At 37.2% G+C, this 14,150-nt stretch overlaps 2 protein-coding genes across 2 annotated transcripts; both read right to left on the minus strand.

Annotated features, from left to right (window-relative positions):
- Nucleotides 1-233: 233 nt before the first annotated feature.
- On the minus strand, nt 234-2,104 carry LOC145158042 (uncharacterized). The gene is made up of 5 exons (XM_079077003.1): nt 1,691-2,104; nt 1,230-1,423; nt 802-1,138; nt 525-611; nt 234-449 (listed from the first exon to the last, which is right to left on the minus strand). The coding sequence occupies exons 1-5, from the start codon at nt 1,784-1,786 to the stop codon at nt 414-416; spliced, it is 750 nt and encodes a 249-aa protein (XP_078933129.1). The 5' UTR covers nt 1,787-2,104; the 3' UTR covers nt 234-413.
- A 1,546-nt stretch (nt 2,105-3,650) lies between these two features.
- On the minus strand, nt 3,651-10,999 carry LNO1 (Nuclear pore complex protein). The gene is made up of 15 exons (XM_079077008.1): nt 10,612-10,999; nt 9,837-10,045; nt 9,438-9,606; nt 9,153-9,299; nt 8,892-9,016; nt 8,662-8,774; nt 8,415-8,551; nt 8,178-8,340; nt 7,038-8,076; nt 6,811-6,963; nt 6,667-6,724; nt 6,461-6,594; nt 6,217-6,341; nt 5,803-6,127; nt 3,651-5,726 (listed from the first exon to the last, which is right to left on the minus strand). The coding sequence occupies exons 1-15, from the start codon at nt 10,832-10,834 to the stop codon at nt 3,777-3,779; spliced, it is 5,070 nt and encodes a 1,689-aa protein (XP_078933134.1). The 5' UTR covers nt 10,835-10,999; the 3' UTR covers nt 3,651-3,776.
- Nucleotides 11,000-14,150: the final 3,151 nt, after the last annotated feature.

Raw genomic sequence — 14,150 nt, forward strand, 5'->3', positions numbered from 1 at the left:
AATCAGTAACTACTATAATGTTAACGTTTCAATATTATTATTTTTATGAATTAAATATATCAAATAACATATTTTAAAATCCATTTTTTCCTTATATAGCATATTTTTTTATACAACATATTGTTGTAGTTTTGTGTACGTCCATTTTATGATCATTGGGCATTGATCAGTGCAAAGGTACAATCCAACATGCATGAAGTACAACCCTCATGCATACCATATTTGTTCAAATGTAATTCAACTAAATGAATAGATTGAAGATGCAACTGTACATTAGAGTATGTTACCTCAAATCATTCAATATAAGAATAATAATAATAATAATAAAGCTGCATTCTGTAAAAATAAATTAAAAAAAGAATATATGGAAATAGGAATCATATGATATATGGTGAAATAATCTTCTTTCTACTTCAAAGACTCCCAAGCCTGTTTACTATGCTCCTTTCCTACATACATAAACAAACTTACCAACATTATATTCATATAATCATAGAATTATGAAAATGGGAATTAAGACTTACATTTGAACCCCGAAAAGATTTTCCTAAAGGCGGCTTCAACAGAGAATCAGACAGCGACGCATCCATGCCCATGCGACGGTTTTGACCCTACAAAATTACATCAATTTCACATGCAACCATCCCAAATATAATCCTGAAACATGTGTATCATGTATCAGGCACTATTAGGCACAGTCTAACTGTGTCTAATAGTGCGTGCCTGATAGTGCGTTTATCACTATCAGGCACAGTGTCTGATATCTATATCAGGTACATTGTGTATGATAAAGATATTTACCGGTTGTAAAGATTCTTCATCATGGTTATCTGGAAAAACGGAGGTGTAGTAGGATGGATCATAGATGGAAGCTCCTCCTCCTCCTCCAACTGAATCAAGAGAACCAGATGTGCGTCTAACTACATGAGGAGGTGTTGCAGGATTCATGAAACTGTTCCTCGAATCCATATCTCCATCTCGAGGAACTATACTATCTACAAGTGAAGGCCCCAATCTATACATCTGAATCCATAACAATGAGGATGATGATCTTACTGTGAACCCAATTATTTGCATTAACAGCGTCAATCTCACTGAAAATATCGCAAATTCTCCATAAATCTCTGAAGAAATGTTCCTGAATACATCCCAAACTGAACTGATTTAGATGAAACTGAAGAGAAAAAAAAATTGAATACAGAGGAAGAATTAGAAGAGAGAAAGCTAACCAGATTTCTTGACTGAAGAAGATGAACCACAGAATGTCTAGCAAAATTGCGGAAAATAATAGAGCTGCATAAGTTCGGCCTAGACTCTGGCTGCTACTCTCGATTGCAACCAATGCGAATAACCCAATTCCGAGATTTACAAGCGTAATTCCATTATATAATGCCCCCAATGATCCAATCAAAGCACAAGCAATCTTCAAACATATCATAAAACTTCAATCGATTAATACAAAATCAAAAGTACATCGCGATATAAACGAACAGTTTTTGAATCGGTGTTATTTATATTAAAATTAATGAAAAACACGAATTCAGATGAAAAGTGTAGGTCATAATTCATAAATTTAGTTCTACGTTTCGGAATCATTTGTAGACGGATCAAAACTAGTGTAAAATCACAATGTATACGACTAACATGAATTCATTCACATGGGAATACTAAATGGGGAGAGAGAAATTACTTGAATGTAAATTAGAATCACGGCGAACGACTGAATCTTGTCGTAATCACGAAGCCAGGTTTGTATCTGAGTGTTCAATTCAGGACAAAGCATCATAAAGCAAACACAATCTTTCCCTCCTCCAATCCGGCCTTAAACAACTGATAAATTTGAACTCGTCCCACCTCAATCAATCAATCAAATTGCGAAGAACATCGGTTATACGATCAATTGGGCTACATTGAAAGAAACGGAATCTTAAATCAATGTTTGAGATAAAGATATGATTGTTTCTTGTGGGGTTTCTCTTCTCCGAACACTGTTTTGTGTGAGTATGCGTTATATGTGTGTTGATCGTGGAAAATGAGGAATTGGGGAGAAGATTTTTGAGGGGAAAGATGAAAAAGGAAAGCGTTTAACACTGGCATGAACCCGCTCCTTCAATTTCTTTATGCTTTTTGGGTTATTGAAAAGTTACATTTACAATCCCTCTCGTATAAAATAGTGACTCCTAACCCCCTAAATTTTTGTATGAAAGTCATTTAGGCTAACTAGACTGAACTGAACCAAACAGAAATGAATAAGAATGAACAACTTTTATGTATAGTATTTGGTAGGACTAGAAACAACACAAAACAAGATACTAAAATTACCAAATTATCCTTCTGGACCATTAATTTGTTATAAATATCGTATTCAAAGATTCTAACAATTTATCAACAAATATTGGCGATGACAACGTGTTAGTTTTTCACATGATGTCAACACATACATGCAATATGTAGAAAGGGTGATATAAGGTTCATTCTTTTTGGATGCAAGAAAAAGTTTAATTCTTTAAGGGTTTGGTACTATTATAGAACCAATGTAACTTATATCATTAATTTTCCGTACATATTTTTGAAATTTGTCACATCCAAGTCACGTTAATAATAATAAAGTGGCCATATTGCTTTTATAGAGTTTAGGGATGTTATGTTCTGACATGTTAATTAAATAACTTTTTACATTATATACCAGCATTTATCCCTTGTCTAATTTAATTCATGAAAATAGACCCTCTATCTATCATCTTTTTCTTGAAAACCCTAACCCCCAATCAGATAGAACGCCAGTGGTGGTGGTTGAAGGAGGATAAGATGGTAGTTTAATTTCAGTGTCTCCGTTAGAAAAGCTTAACCTCACTTTTCCTCAATGGAGGAGATAGTGAAAACTGATGATGTTAATACAATTATGATTATGAAGCAACTTAAACTGCAAGTTATCGAGTTTGGTAATCAAAAAATTGCTGAATTTTTTATGGATCCTGTGAGTTTATTTTTCGTGATTATATTTTGTTCCCATATGTCTGGCTCACATGAAAACTGATATTGGGACAATCCACCAAACACCCTTTCAATTTAGGCACAAAAAGAAAGCAAGGTCAGTAGAGAGTACATGGTATGTTTAAATTCATAAGAGAGTCCCAAATATGACAAAATATGAGTATCATTATCTTTTTGTGATGAGAAAAGTAGGAGGATATTTAATTTCTCTTTTGTGATTATAAGAATACATGTCAAAATAGACACCATTATTAGATAATCAAACTATCTATTCAACCAATAACTAATCTCGAAAACGACCAATAAAAGATATCCATATTCAATATACTCTTTACTTATTACTGAGTTTGCACCCCCGAAATGGGAGTATATGCACTGATAGATCACAAAAATGAATTGGTCGTGTTCTCGGATGGTGCAATTTATCATTTATTTTTTATTATTACTAAATTTGCCATACGTAGTAATAATATAAACAAAAGCACCTAAACCTTTTTTAAAATTTCCATATTAAGATTTAATATTTATATGCTAAGATATTGACAAACTGAATAAAATAATACATTAAAAATAAATCGTAGTACTTAATAACCAAAACTTTTAAAAATAGCATTTTCTCTAACCATAACCAAAAAACCATTGAACTCGTTATCACGTGAAAAGAAACACATTTGTTTAATTAAAGAAACAAAAAAATGTTCATATTGGTTTTGTTTAATAGATAAACAAACATATAGGAATATACTACCTTCAACAATAGATTCGAAACTATATATGATTATCTATCTTCTCATCTGTGTAAAGAGCTCAGATGGAGGTCTTGGTGTTGTTCCTCCACTACTACCAAATGTAGAGAACCCACTTCCACCTTGGCTCCCAAAAGCACCAAATCCACCACCACTACCCGCTGCAGCACCACCAAACCCACCACCACCCGCAGCACCACCAAACCCACCACCACCGCCAGTAGCTGCAGCGGCAAATCCACCACCGCTAGTAGCTGCCGCCGCAAACCCACCACCACTGGTGGCTAAACCACTAAAACCTCCACCGCCGGAAGCCAGATTGGCAAACCCACCGCCAGATGAAGCAGTGGCAAAACCACCAGCAGTTTGACTGGCACCGAAACCGGAACCCCCAAAAGAACTTGGAGCACCAAACTGTCTTGACTGACCAAAAGAACCAAGAACCGACCCTAAAACCTGTTGACCCGAACCAATCTGAGGCGGCTGCCCAAACCCCTGTCCACCACCAAAGCCGCTGGAAAACGCATTGAAATTTGGTTGTTGAGACGGTTGTGAAGGTTGCATGGGTGGTGAAGATTCAATGTTGAAGGAAGCAGGTCTGAACAGACCACCAGTAGGTTGAGAAGGAGCAAATGAAGGAACCGGTTGAGATGGAGTAGCTACTGGGTTACCAAATGGTGCACCGAATGGGTTTGGTTTGGGTGCACCCGGGTTCGGGTTCGGGTTCGGGTTTGGGGATGACCCGAGCCCAAACCCACTGAAATTTCCCAATGTGGGAGCTGTTTCAGGTACAGGAGCTTCTTCCTCCATCTCATCTTCCTGTGAAACTGCAACATCTTGTATCACTAATGATGCTTGTTCTTGTTCTGGTTTTGGATTTGATGCTAACGAAGGAGAGGGACTACTTGTGGCAACTGAGGAAACCACGGGGGTGGGAGGTGAAATTTGAGTTGAAGAATTCTCATTTGGTTTTATATCGAACTTGGGTAATGAAAGTAGGCTAGGTGTTGGAGTTGAAGTTGGTGTTGGAGTTTCAGTTGTATCTGGTTTTGATTTGGAAGTGTTCAAATCTATGTTGGCTGAAGGTTTAATGGAGGATGAAAATGAAAGAAAAGAAGGTGAAGGTGAAGGTGCAGAGAGTGGGCTGGTGGTCTGAGTAGCACCTGATTGGATCCCAAAACTGGTTGATGGTTTACTAAATGAGATAGGAGGTGCTGAAGTAACAGGAACAGACAATGATGCAACAGAAGAAGACACAGCTTCACTAAGCTGTTTCTCTTTTGTAGATGATGATGATGATGATGATTCCAAAGAGAAACTTTTTCCAGAAAAGGCAGTAGATGATGACGTGGCAGAAAATGGTGATTCTTGACTCTTTTTTGACCAAATTGAAGAAGAGCTTTCTGCCACTTTTACTTTTGGCTTCTGGTTCGTGTCTCCAACTAAAAACTTTGGTTTTTCGGTTTCTTTATTGCTTGATTCTGAGTATTCAACAGGCTTCTTCTGGAATATATTTGTTGAAGGTTCCAAGAAACTTGGAGGCTGTTGAGTAATTTTTGGGTCATCTGATTTTAAGTTGAAGGTGAAACGGCTTTTTGACTTTTCAACCTCTTGACTTGCAATAGGTGTTGACTGTGAATGTGAAGCAGAGCCTAAAGAAAGCACAGAAGCTGCTGCTACCACTGGAGTTTTTGATGAATCGTAACTGTTACTGTTACTGTTATTACCCCAAACTGAGGAGGAATTCAACTGTCTCTCAGAATGTCGCTTTATTTGTGTTTCTGACGACATATTTAAGGCGCCAGGTGGCATATTATGAGAAACCGTGGGACCCACAGACAACCGATGATGATGATGATGATGATGATGATCAAGTTTTCTACTGCCAGGTGGCAATGATGATCTGGCAGGAGGTGTACTTGTACGCTCCTCTTGCAAAAGCATCCTTTTGACAGTTGTTCTTGGGGGTTCAATGCTTGCCCAGCTCTGAAATGAAATTTTCAAGGTTAAAAATGTCATTTTTTTATGTAACAGAAAGAAGAAAGGTAATTTACGGTTTTACCCTATCGAGAGAATCTCTGCGCCTTCTTGCGGTTTCTGGTTCAGAACTCTTCACAGCACTTTGTTGACTTTTCTTTGTGTCTGAGCTGGCAGAGATTACAAGTTGACTTTTTGGTGGGACCGACCTAGATTTTTCTTGACTTGGAGAATTGTCATAGAAGATTCCGATTGTGTCAAATAACTCTTTTTTCACATTTTGTTTTTTTGTGGGTCCCGTTTCGATACTAAGCACAGCCATTTGTTTCGAAAGGCATTCAGAGAGTTTCTCTGCAGCTGCCAACTGTGCATTCATGGTGTTGTGTAAACTGTGTAAAGACTGAACGTGCCTGTAAACCAAAAGATTCTTTCATTAATATTTAATCCTAAATACAAAGTATTATTTATTATTATTAATTAAATAATAAATAATAATCACCTTGGTGGGCCATGTCTCGTATGGAAAGATCTTCGATTCGTTTCAAGGTCGCCTTTATCACCAAATCTTTGGAGTTCAAGGGTGTTTAAATGTCTTTCAAGTTCTATTAGCTGATTTGTCAAATTCTGGCAGAAAAAGAAACATTTTTATTTTTAATGATATATATATATATATATATATATATATATATATATATATATCACAAATAAAAATGTTAGTAAAAAAAGAACTAAATAGTAAATACCTGATTTATCTGTAAAATATGTCTACGTTTCATTTCCAATTCAGAATTCAGCTTCTGGCGATTCCAAATATCTAAATATTGACTATCGGTTGCTTGTTTCACTATTGCCTCCATATATATTTTCCTTGCCAAAACTATAAATTAAAAGCAATTAAAATATATTGGTAAATATAGAAATTATTTGGCATAAATATGATGTTTGTTACCTTGAACAGTCTTGTCAAGGATAAGTTGCACCTCTTCAATCCCATGATCCATTGTGTCCTATTATTATAAGTAAGGTCAGTATGGTAAATATTTTAAACTACAGAGAAGAACCAAATGAGGTGATTGTGAAGGAAGGAACTCACTGTCCATTTTCTGCATCTTTCTGAAAGTACCAAAATACCCTCTTCCAGAGCTGTAACAGATGGCTTATGGGCAGAAACAGAGGCATCATAAAAACCACCTGGTCCTTGTATAGAATCCAACAGAGTGTCTAGTTCTTTTGCCATCTCTTCAACCTGAATAAAATACAAAACAGAATAAACTCCAGACTGATTTTTTTTTTTTAGATGAAAAGATTACATTTACTTACACTGCGTTGTTCAGATAGATTTGGGTCAGAATTTAACATCCTTGACTGAGTTTGACTTCTGTAATTTCCTTTGTCAGATGATCTCAAGTCCAAAGATTTTCCCACACTCGGTGGTGTAGTGGACATTACAGGCAATGTGTTGATAACATTAACCCCAGATGTGGTTGAAGTAGTTGTGGATGGAGCAGAGGGCATTTTGGGAAATGAAAGTTTCAAAGGTGTGGTTCCTGTTCCTGTATTTGAAAAGGGAGACTTCACATCAAAAGTTCTAGAAGAAAACATGCCTCCACTAGAAGAAGTTCCCGATGAAACAGGCAGATTAGTTGATCCTATTTTGCCTGATGATTCTGCACTCCTTTGGATACCAGAAAAAGACGAAAAAGAAGAAGAAGAAGATGGCATCCCAAAAGCATTTGAAGAAAAGTGTGATGATCCAGATGAAGTATTCAAACCAAATGATGCCTTATTCACACTAGCATGAGCTGAAGAATAAGAAGAAGAAGAAGAAGAAGAAGAAGAAGATTGAGCTCCAAAAACATTTGAAGAAAAGTGTGATCCAGATGAAGTATTCAAACCAAATGAAGCCTTAGAAGATTGCACCCCAAAAACATTTGAAGAGCTAGAGAAGCTTCCAGATGAACTATGCAAACCAAATGAAGAAGCTTTATTCACAGATGATTCTAAACCTCCAAATAGTGTTTTGTTTGATTTATCATTTTTTGAAACAGAATCAGCAACTTTTTCATTTTCAATCTTCCTCACATCTTTAACAACAGGAACTTGTTGTTGTGTAGCACCTTTATCTAGCTGTAAAACTGATGTAGAGTTGGTTTTTTCGTCTTTTCTCATTGGAGCTTCACTGTGTGCTTTCTCATTTTGTTCATCCACTTTTACTTTTTGAGGAGTTTGATCCTTAATTTGCTTATTATTGTTAACAATATTCATCACCTGATTTTGAGAACTGATTGGAGAAGACTCAACTTCCTCATCAGAGACAGAAGAAGTTGCATCTTCTGACAAAAGGGAAGGGCCTGTGGCACTACATAAGAAGTTGTAAGTTAACCAAAGCTTACATCTTTGAAAGAAAACAAAAATAATAACATTTTAAATATTATTTGTAGTTTAGAAAATGAGAAATACCTGGCAAAATGGAACATAAAAACCTTTGCATCAATGGTAAGGCAAAGAAGAATGCAACATGGTGAAACTTCTGTATCTTGTTCTCCAAGTGTGAGTCTAAGTTTCTCATCCTTGTAAACTTTGTCAACAGCAAGCCCCAAGATCAGATTATCATCACTGTTTTCTGATGTAGGAAGCAACTTTTATTAAAATTATTGAAATAAATTAATCAAGATTATTAGCAGGTGTTATTGTTACCTTGAAGATTAATTGTTGGAATCCATGCATCATTTGTGATTTCTATCATTTCAGCTTCATTATTCTTATCTGAAGACCAACCAAATAGCACAATGTGTTGATCTGTGTTCTTCCTATTAGCAACAAATGCAATCTCACTGCATATGATTCAAAAAGAACATGGAATTAGCAAGAAACAGCAGAAATTTCCAAAACAGTTATGATGCTAAGCAATATGTATATTAGGTAAAGAGAAAAAAAAACAAACCATTCATCCACATAGCTCACAAACATATGGGGTCCACTTCCAGATGGAATGTCATCTTCATTTATAGCAAGAAACGCATCACTAAAAGTCAAAGCCACTGGATTGGAAGAGGGCTGCATGAAAACAAACAAAATCCACATGTAAACTATATGAATCTGAACCAAAAACATAAACCTTTAATACAAAATTATGTTAATAAAGAGCTTAAGGATACTAATGTGTTTACTTACTTTTGTGATTTTTCCATCTTTGACACTGATGAGTTGAAGTAGATAATTCTCCTCCTTCCCATCAGCATTCAGACGATAACATCCTAAGATGATACAATCTGGGCGGACCCACCTGAGAGAATCCACTGTAAGGAAAGCATAAAGACACTTCAGGTTCCTTCTTGATTAGTAAACACACAAGAATGAAAAGCTATATGGAAGTAGACAACATGCATATAAGGTTATTAAGTTAAAGTAATCAAGATTTAGATAGTAATATACCTTTTACAACAGAATCTGGAGCGGAATCATCAACTAATGAATTGAATAGCAACTTAATTTGTAACTTTTCTTCAAATTTTGATGATAAAATGCTTAAATAATCATATTTTGCCACAGCAAGAAACTTTCCATCCCTGCTCCAGTTAACTAGACAACAAAAACACATAGGTATTTAAGTTTTCTTAAAGTATCTATTCAGAAATTAAGCCTTTTACAGACAAAAAAAAAAGACAAGGAATCAATCAACCCAAGAAAACTTTAAATAGTTGAGAATATAAAATTTACCAGCATCTACATTGTCCATAAGGTTATTAAGATCATCTTGGCCAGCTGCATGGTATAAATTTCCATCATTTGTAAGAACAACATACTGTTGCTTCAAGCGTGGAGTCCACTGCATGTCTTTGATGCTACTTGATCCATTGATTGACTTGGAAAAAGAAGGTTCTTGATCCTAAAAGATGAGAGAAACAATCATATCCACAGTGGCATTGCATCTACTCTTGAACAAAATACCACTTGATTCTCAAGAAATAATTTTAAAAAAAAAAAAAATTGAACTTCAAGAAGTTAGCCCATCAACAAAAACCATTTTGAAACCAATGCTTAAGCCGATCATTGTATGGAAACACCAGATTTGAGGGTTATACAGATAGCAAATGAAATAACAAAAGCATCACGAACCTTATTAAGAAGACCCTCAACTGAGAAAAAATAAAGGTTGGAACCAACAGAGGCTGCAAGCATTGAAGAATCTGCAGATAATGCCAATATGGAAATCTTTCCAACAGAAACATCCACAACACTTAGCTCCTGTATACAAGGACCAGTGCCTCCATTTTTCAACTCTTCTGCTGAATCCACAACATCTTTGGTCCTTGCAACACAAAACCCTAGCAGCAACAAAGTGAAGTAATATTATGGAAACCATGAACAGTTTATAATATATGTTCCCTTTCTGTTGCAATACATAAAAAAAACTTTGATTTCTGAGTTCCAACTTCCAAGTTCCAACCTTGTAATTTTCTACAATATGCATATGGGTATAGGAACAAAAGAATACCACTAATTTTCAATAGGCAGTTTGTGTTATTAAACTATTCGCAGTTATCAAGTTTTGGAGAAGTTTCAAAATCAGATCATTCTGAAGTAACAAGTAACAACTAACTCAATGTTTGGTAGAAATTTTGGTAAACATCAGCTCGACTACACCTCATAAGACATAACTCTACCAGCAACCAATCCAAGTCACGTTAAAGTAAATACAGACACCGTGACAAACTCTATCCCGAAACATTAACAATTCTCCAGGAGAAGTGAAACTGACTAAGAAAAGAAAAAAACAGTATTGTAGCAGCTCCGATACAAAAGTAAGAGTACTAACTCGATACCTGCGACATTGAGCCCTAGCTGACCTTCAAATGATATAAATAAACTCCAAACGAGAAAGAGCTCTTACCGGAGGAATGAGCAACAAAAATCACTCCAAAACGTTCTGAGACTGCCATGGGACGAGACGGAAGGTTATCCATATCGAATTTGAAATCTGCGTCGGATTTGATGGGAACAGATTCGCCGATTTTGCTGAAACGGTAGTTTTTGGTGCCCATTTGGTCTCCTTCGATTTCTTCCTCAACTTTAATGACATTTTTACTAGTATCAGCAGTTTCTGTTTCCGCCATTGAAGCTATACCAGGTGGCTTGAAGGATCAAAGATTCTAAACTTATGGCGAATTTGCGAACGTAAGGGGTTTTGGGCGGGAAGTTATATGGCCAAAACCTAGATGTCTGCGTGTGGAGTAAGCACCCAGTGACCAGCTTGGGGGCTTGGGAGGTGGCAATGAAGATTTTTACGGTGGTTAGCTAATTACATAACTACTAAATATAATTATCGGGAAAATCATATATTCGGATAAAATGATAAGATTTTGAAAATTAGGGCAATTTGGAAGAAAAACAACCGAAAGTTTATAAAACATAAAAATATGTTTGGTCTTTTTGGTAGATTTTTTTAATATACCATTATTTTCAAACTTCGTTTCCAATATTTTTATCAATGATTATATCACCTCTTGTCCTGGTTCACTCCAACCACTCGTGTCATATTGTCCATCATTCTCATTTCGACTAAGTCCAACATTCTTAGTCTATTCATTCATGTGGGCTTAGTTCAGCATCCTTAGTTTTGTCACTTTTGTTGGCTCCGCCCAACATTCTCAATCCATCCACTTCGATCCCACAATCGAGCTCTCATTCACTTTCTTTCCAAGATAGACACTTTTTCCATGATATATATATATATATATATATATATACACACATCTCTTAACTCAGGTAATAGGGACTTTCAAGGAAGTTCACATACCTCTCTCATATACATTGCACATGCTCACGGTGACCCTCTCTTCGCTTGGAGGAGTTGACCTATGTTTCTATTGAGTGTTACAAATATCAAATCAATTAGGACCACCAACATAAATCACCATATCCGAGATATCACGTCTGATCAACATGATGACCATCATTGGTAACATCCTTAATTAATACCAGTGTATGTCATTGTGAATGTGATGAAATTGATAATGTATGTTGTTCCAGTTGTACATTTGGAATCTAGGTCGATCCATTTTGTACTTAACATTAATAACATGTAAGGTGTAACCGGTGGTGTAACATCCCCAAAAAGGAGGTATAACTTCTCAGACCTTAACCTTTTTTATATACGTCAAGATTGGTCCTTATGTTGAAAAAGGTGGCATTTGAGTACGCGGGGGCATACGCATGTGTACGCGCAGTATACTCATGCGCTTAGCTTGATCGTGGAGGCCACCTGGTACGTTGGGCGTACTAGGCTCAGAATGAAACCCTAATACCTTCTTATGTCCCTATTTAAAGAACATGATAGCCTCATTTCTAGCCACCATTATCAGCCTCCAACCTCCTCCAAACCCTAATCTCGTTCCTCTAGTTTGTGTGAGTGTTTGTGACTCATTTGAGTGTTCTTGTGAAGCTTTTGGTGGAGAAGGAACCTTGAAGGAATGATAGCTTGTGCTTCTAGCTCTTGGATCTAAGTTCTACTTCAGTTGGTGCATCTTCCAGAGGTATCAAGTTCAAAACTTGTTCATTATTTTGTTATAGTTCTTGTTTTGGGGTCCTTTTTAGGGTCTTGTGTCCCAATTATGGAACTTTGTGAGTTTGGTGAACTCCAAATCTATTCTTCTGTCCTTTTAGGTGTATTAGAGTGTTTTAATCCATAAAAATAGGTGATTGGACGTCTTTAATCTCTCCATGCATGAGTTGTATGGTCTTTTGTGTTAAGAAAGTTAGAGTTTTAGGGATTGGGTCTTGTCCAGCCATGCAAAGGCTTAAAGTCAGCAACTTTATGAATCAAAAGGCCTTATTTAGCTCAGATCTATAGTTTGAGTGATTGTCTTAACGGATTAAGACCAAGTGAAGTAGAAAAAGGGAGTCTGAGGAGTACGTCGTGCGTACTTCCAGCTAGGCGCATCGTAGCGCTGAGAATATATGTCGCATTGTAACATCCGGGAATTTGGGTATATCTGTTTAACCCTTCCTCTTCTCCAAATTGTCAAGAGAAGCCCCTTTATGGAAATGTTGCAAAGGAGTACGTTGGGCGTACTGAAGAGTACGTTGCGCGTACTCATTCGCTTTTAATAAACACGGACTCCATGAAGTACGTTGGGCGTAACCGGCCCAGATGCAAAACCCTAATTTAGACTTGAGCCCTATATAAAGAAGGTTATGGCCTTATCCTCAACCACCATTTGAGTGTGTGAAACCCTAAAAGAGAGCCAACCTTCGTTCTAAGCTTGTGTGAGTGTTTCTGGAGCTAAAATGCCTTTGTGTGTTAGTAAAGAAGAATAGGAGATTCTTGTGAAGGCTAGAAGTTGGAGTGCAAGCTTGGATCTGAGTTCTACAAAGGGAGAAGCTTCACTTGGAGGTAAAAAGCTCAGAACTTTCCTTGTTGTTATGGTTGTGTGCTTCTTGGACCAATTTTAGGGTTTTTGGTCCCAAGCTTGAGGCTTTATGAGTTGATGCACTCCAGAGCTTAATAACCTGTCCTTTTAAGTGTTTCTCGTGGTGGAGAACCATAAAAATAAGGCCTTGATCGTGTGAATCTACCCATGCATGAGTTATGAGCACTTTGGGTCAAGAAAGCAAGAGTTTTCATGTGTTGTGGCCTTATCAGCCATGCAAAGGCTTAAAGTTGTTAACTTTATGGAGTAAGAGATGTTAGGAAGTCCAGATCCAAGAGTTGAGCTAAGGTCTTAACGGGTTAAGACCCAGAAAATGGATTAAGCAAGCCTGATGGTACGCGCCACGTAATTCCAGTACGCCCCGCGTACTGGGTTGAGGTCCCCGATCAGTTCCTTGAGTGTTTGGGTACGCTGAGCGTACCAGGGGGGGTATGCCCCGCGTAACTCCTTCTGGGGGGGTTTTGGGCTAAGCATTTTGTTGGGCCTTGAGTGTTGGGCCAGGAGTTTGGACCTCATGTAATAGAGTCTTGGACTAGAGAAGTGTATGTATGTGCTTTGGGCCTTTGGTTTGGACTTGCCTTTTTGGTTGGGATTTGGGCCGTGTGAGGGTCCATTTATTATTGGGCCTTGGTGGGCCCAATGGACTTAGGGCATTAATGGGCGGATAGGTGGTCTATCTTTAGACCCAATAAGTGAGAGGTTGGACTTAGCTCCTAATTGAGATTATTGTGGGTTTGGCACAGAGTTAGAGTCTGGTGCGTAGCAGCAGTGATTATAGGAGCTGTTCTTCATCCGAGGTGAGTCTTCTCACTATACTTTACCTAGAGTGGTAATTAGAGTTATGTGACAGAGTATTTTGTATGCTTTTGCATGATGTGATTTCTATGTGATTTATGCTATGTATATTACAGAGTTTACAGAGTTAGGACCGGAAGTTCCACAGAGTTAGGGCCAGAGGGCCCACAGAGTTATGGGACTGGAGGGTCCCACTGAGACACAT

The sequence above is a fragment of the Lactuca virosa genome, chromosome 1 (assembly GCF_052849685.1).
Source record: "Lactuca virosa cultivar CGN04683 chromosome 1, Lactuca_virosa_CGN04683_v6, whole genome shotgun sequence".
Taxonomy (NCBI): domain Eukaryota; kingdom Viridiplantae; phylum Streptophyta; class Magnoliopsida; order Asterales; family Asteraceae; genus Lactuca; species Lactuca virosa.

What these genes read in the sequence shown, in the direction of transcription:
- LOC145158042 (XM_079077003.1), bottom strand. Translation starts at nt 1,786, where the DNA reads ATGATGCTTTGTCCTGAATTGAACACTCAGATACAAACCTGGCTTCGT. An exon ending in TGATTCTAATTTACATTCAA is followed by an intron (nt 1,424 to 1,690) that starts GTAATTTCTCTC and finishes ATATGTTTGAAG; the next exon opens with ATTGCTTGTGCTTTGATTGG. An exon ending in ATGAAGAATCTTTACAACCG is followed by an intron (nt 612 to 801) that starts GTAAATATCTTT and finishes GTAATTTTGTAG; the next exon opens with GGTCAAAACCGTCGCATGGG.
- LNO1 (XM_079077008.1), bottom strand. Translation starts at nt 10,834, where the DNA reads ATGGCGGAAACAGAAACTGCTGATACTAGTAAAAATGTCATTAAAGTT. An exon ending in TATGGACAATGTAGATGCTG is followed by an intron (nt 9,300 to 9,437) that starts GTAAATTTTATA and finishes TTTGTTGTCTAG; the next exon opens with TTAACTGGAGCAGGGATGGA. An exon ending in ACGAGACATGGCCCACCAAG is followed by an intron (nt 6,128 to 6,216) that starts GTGATTATTATT and finishes TTTGGTTTACAG; the next exon opens with GCACGTTCAGTCTTTACACA.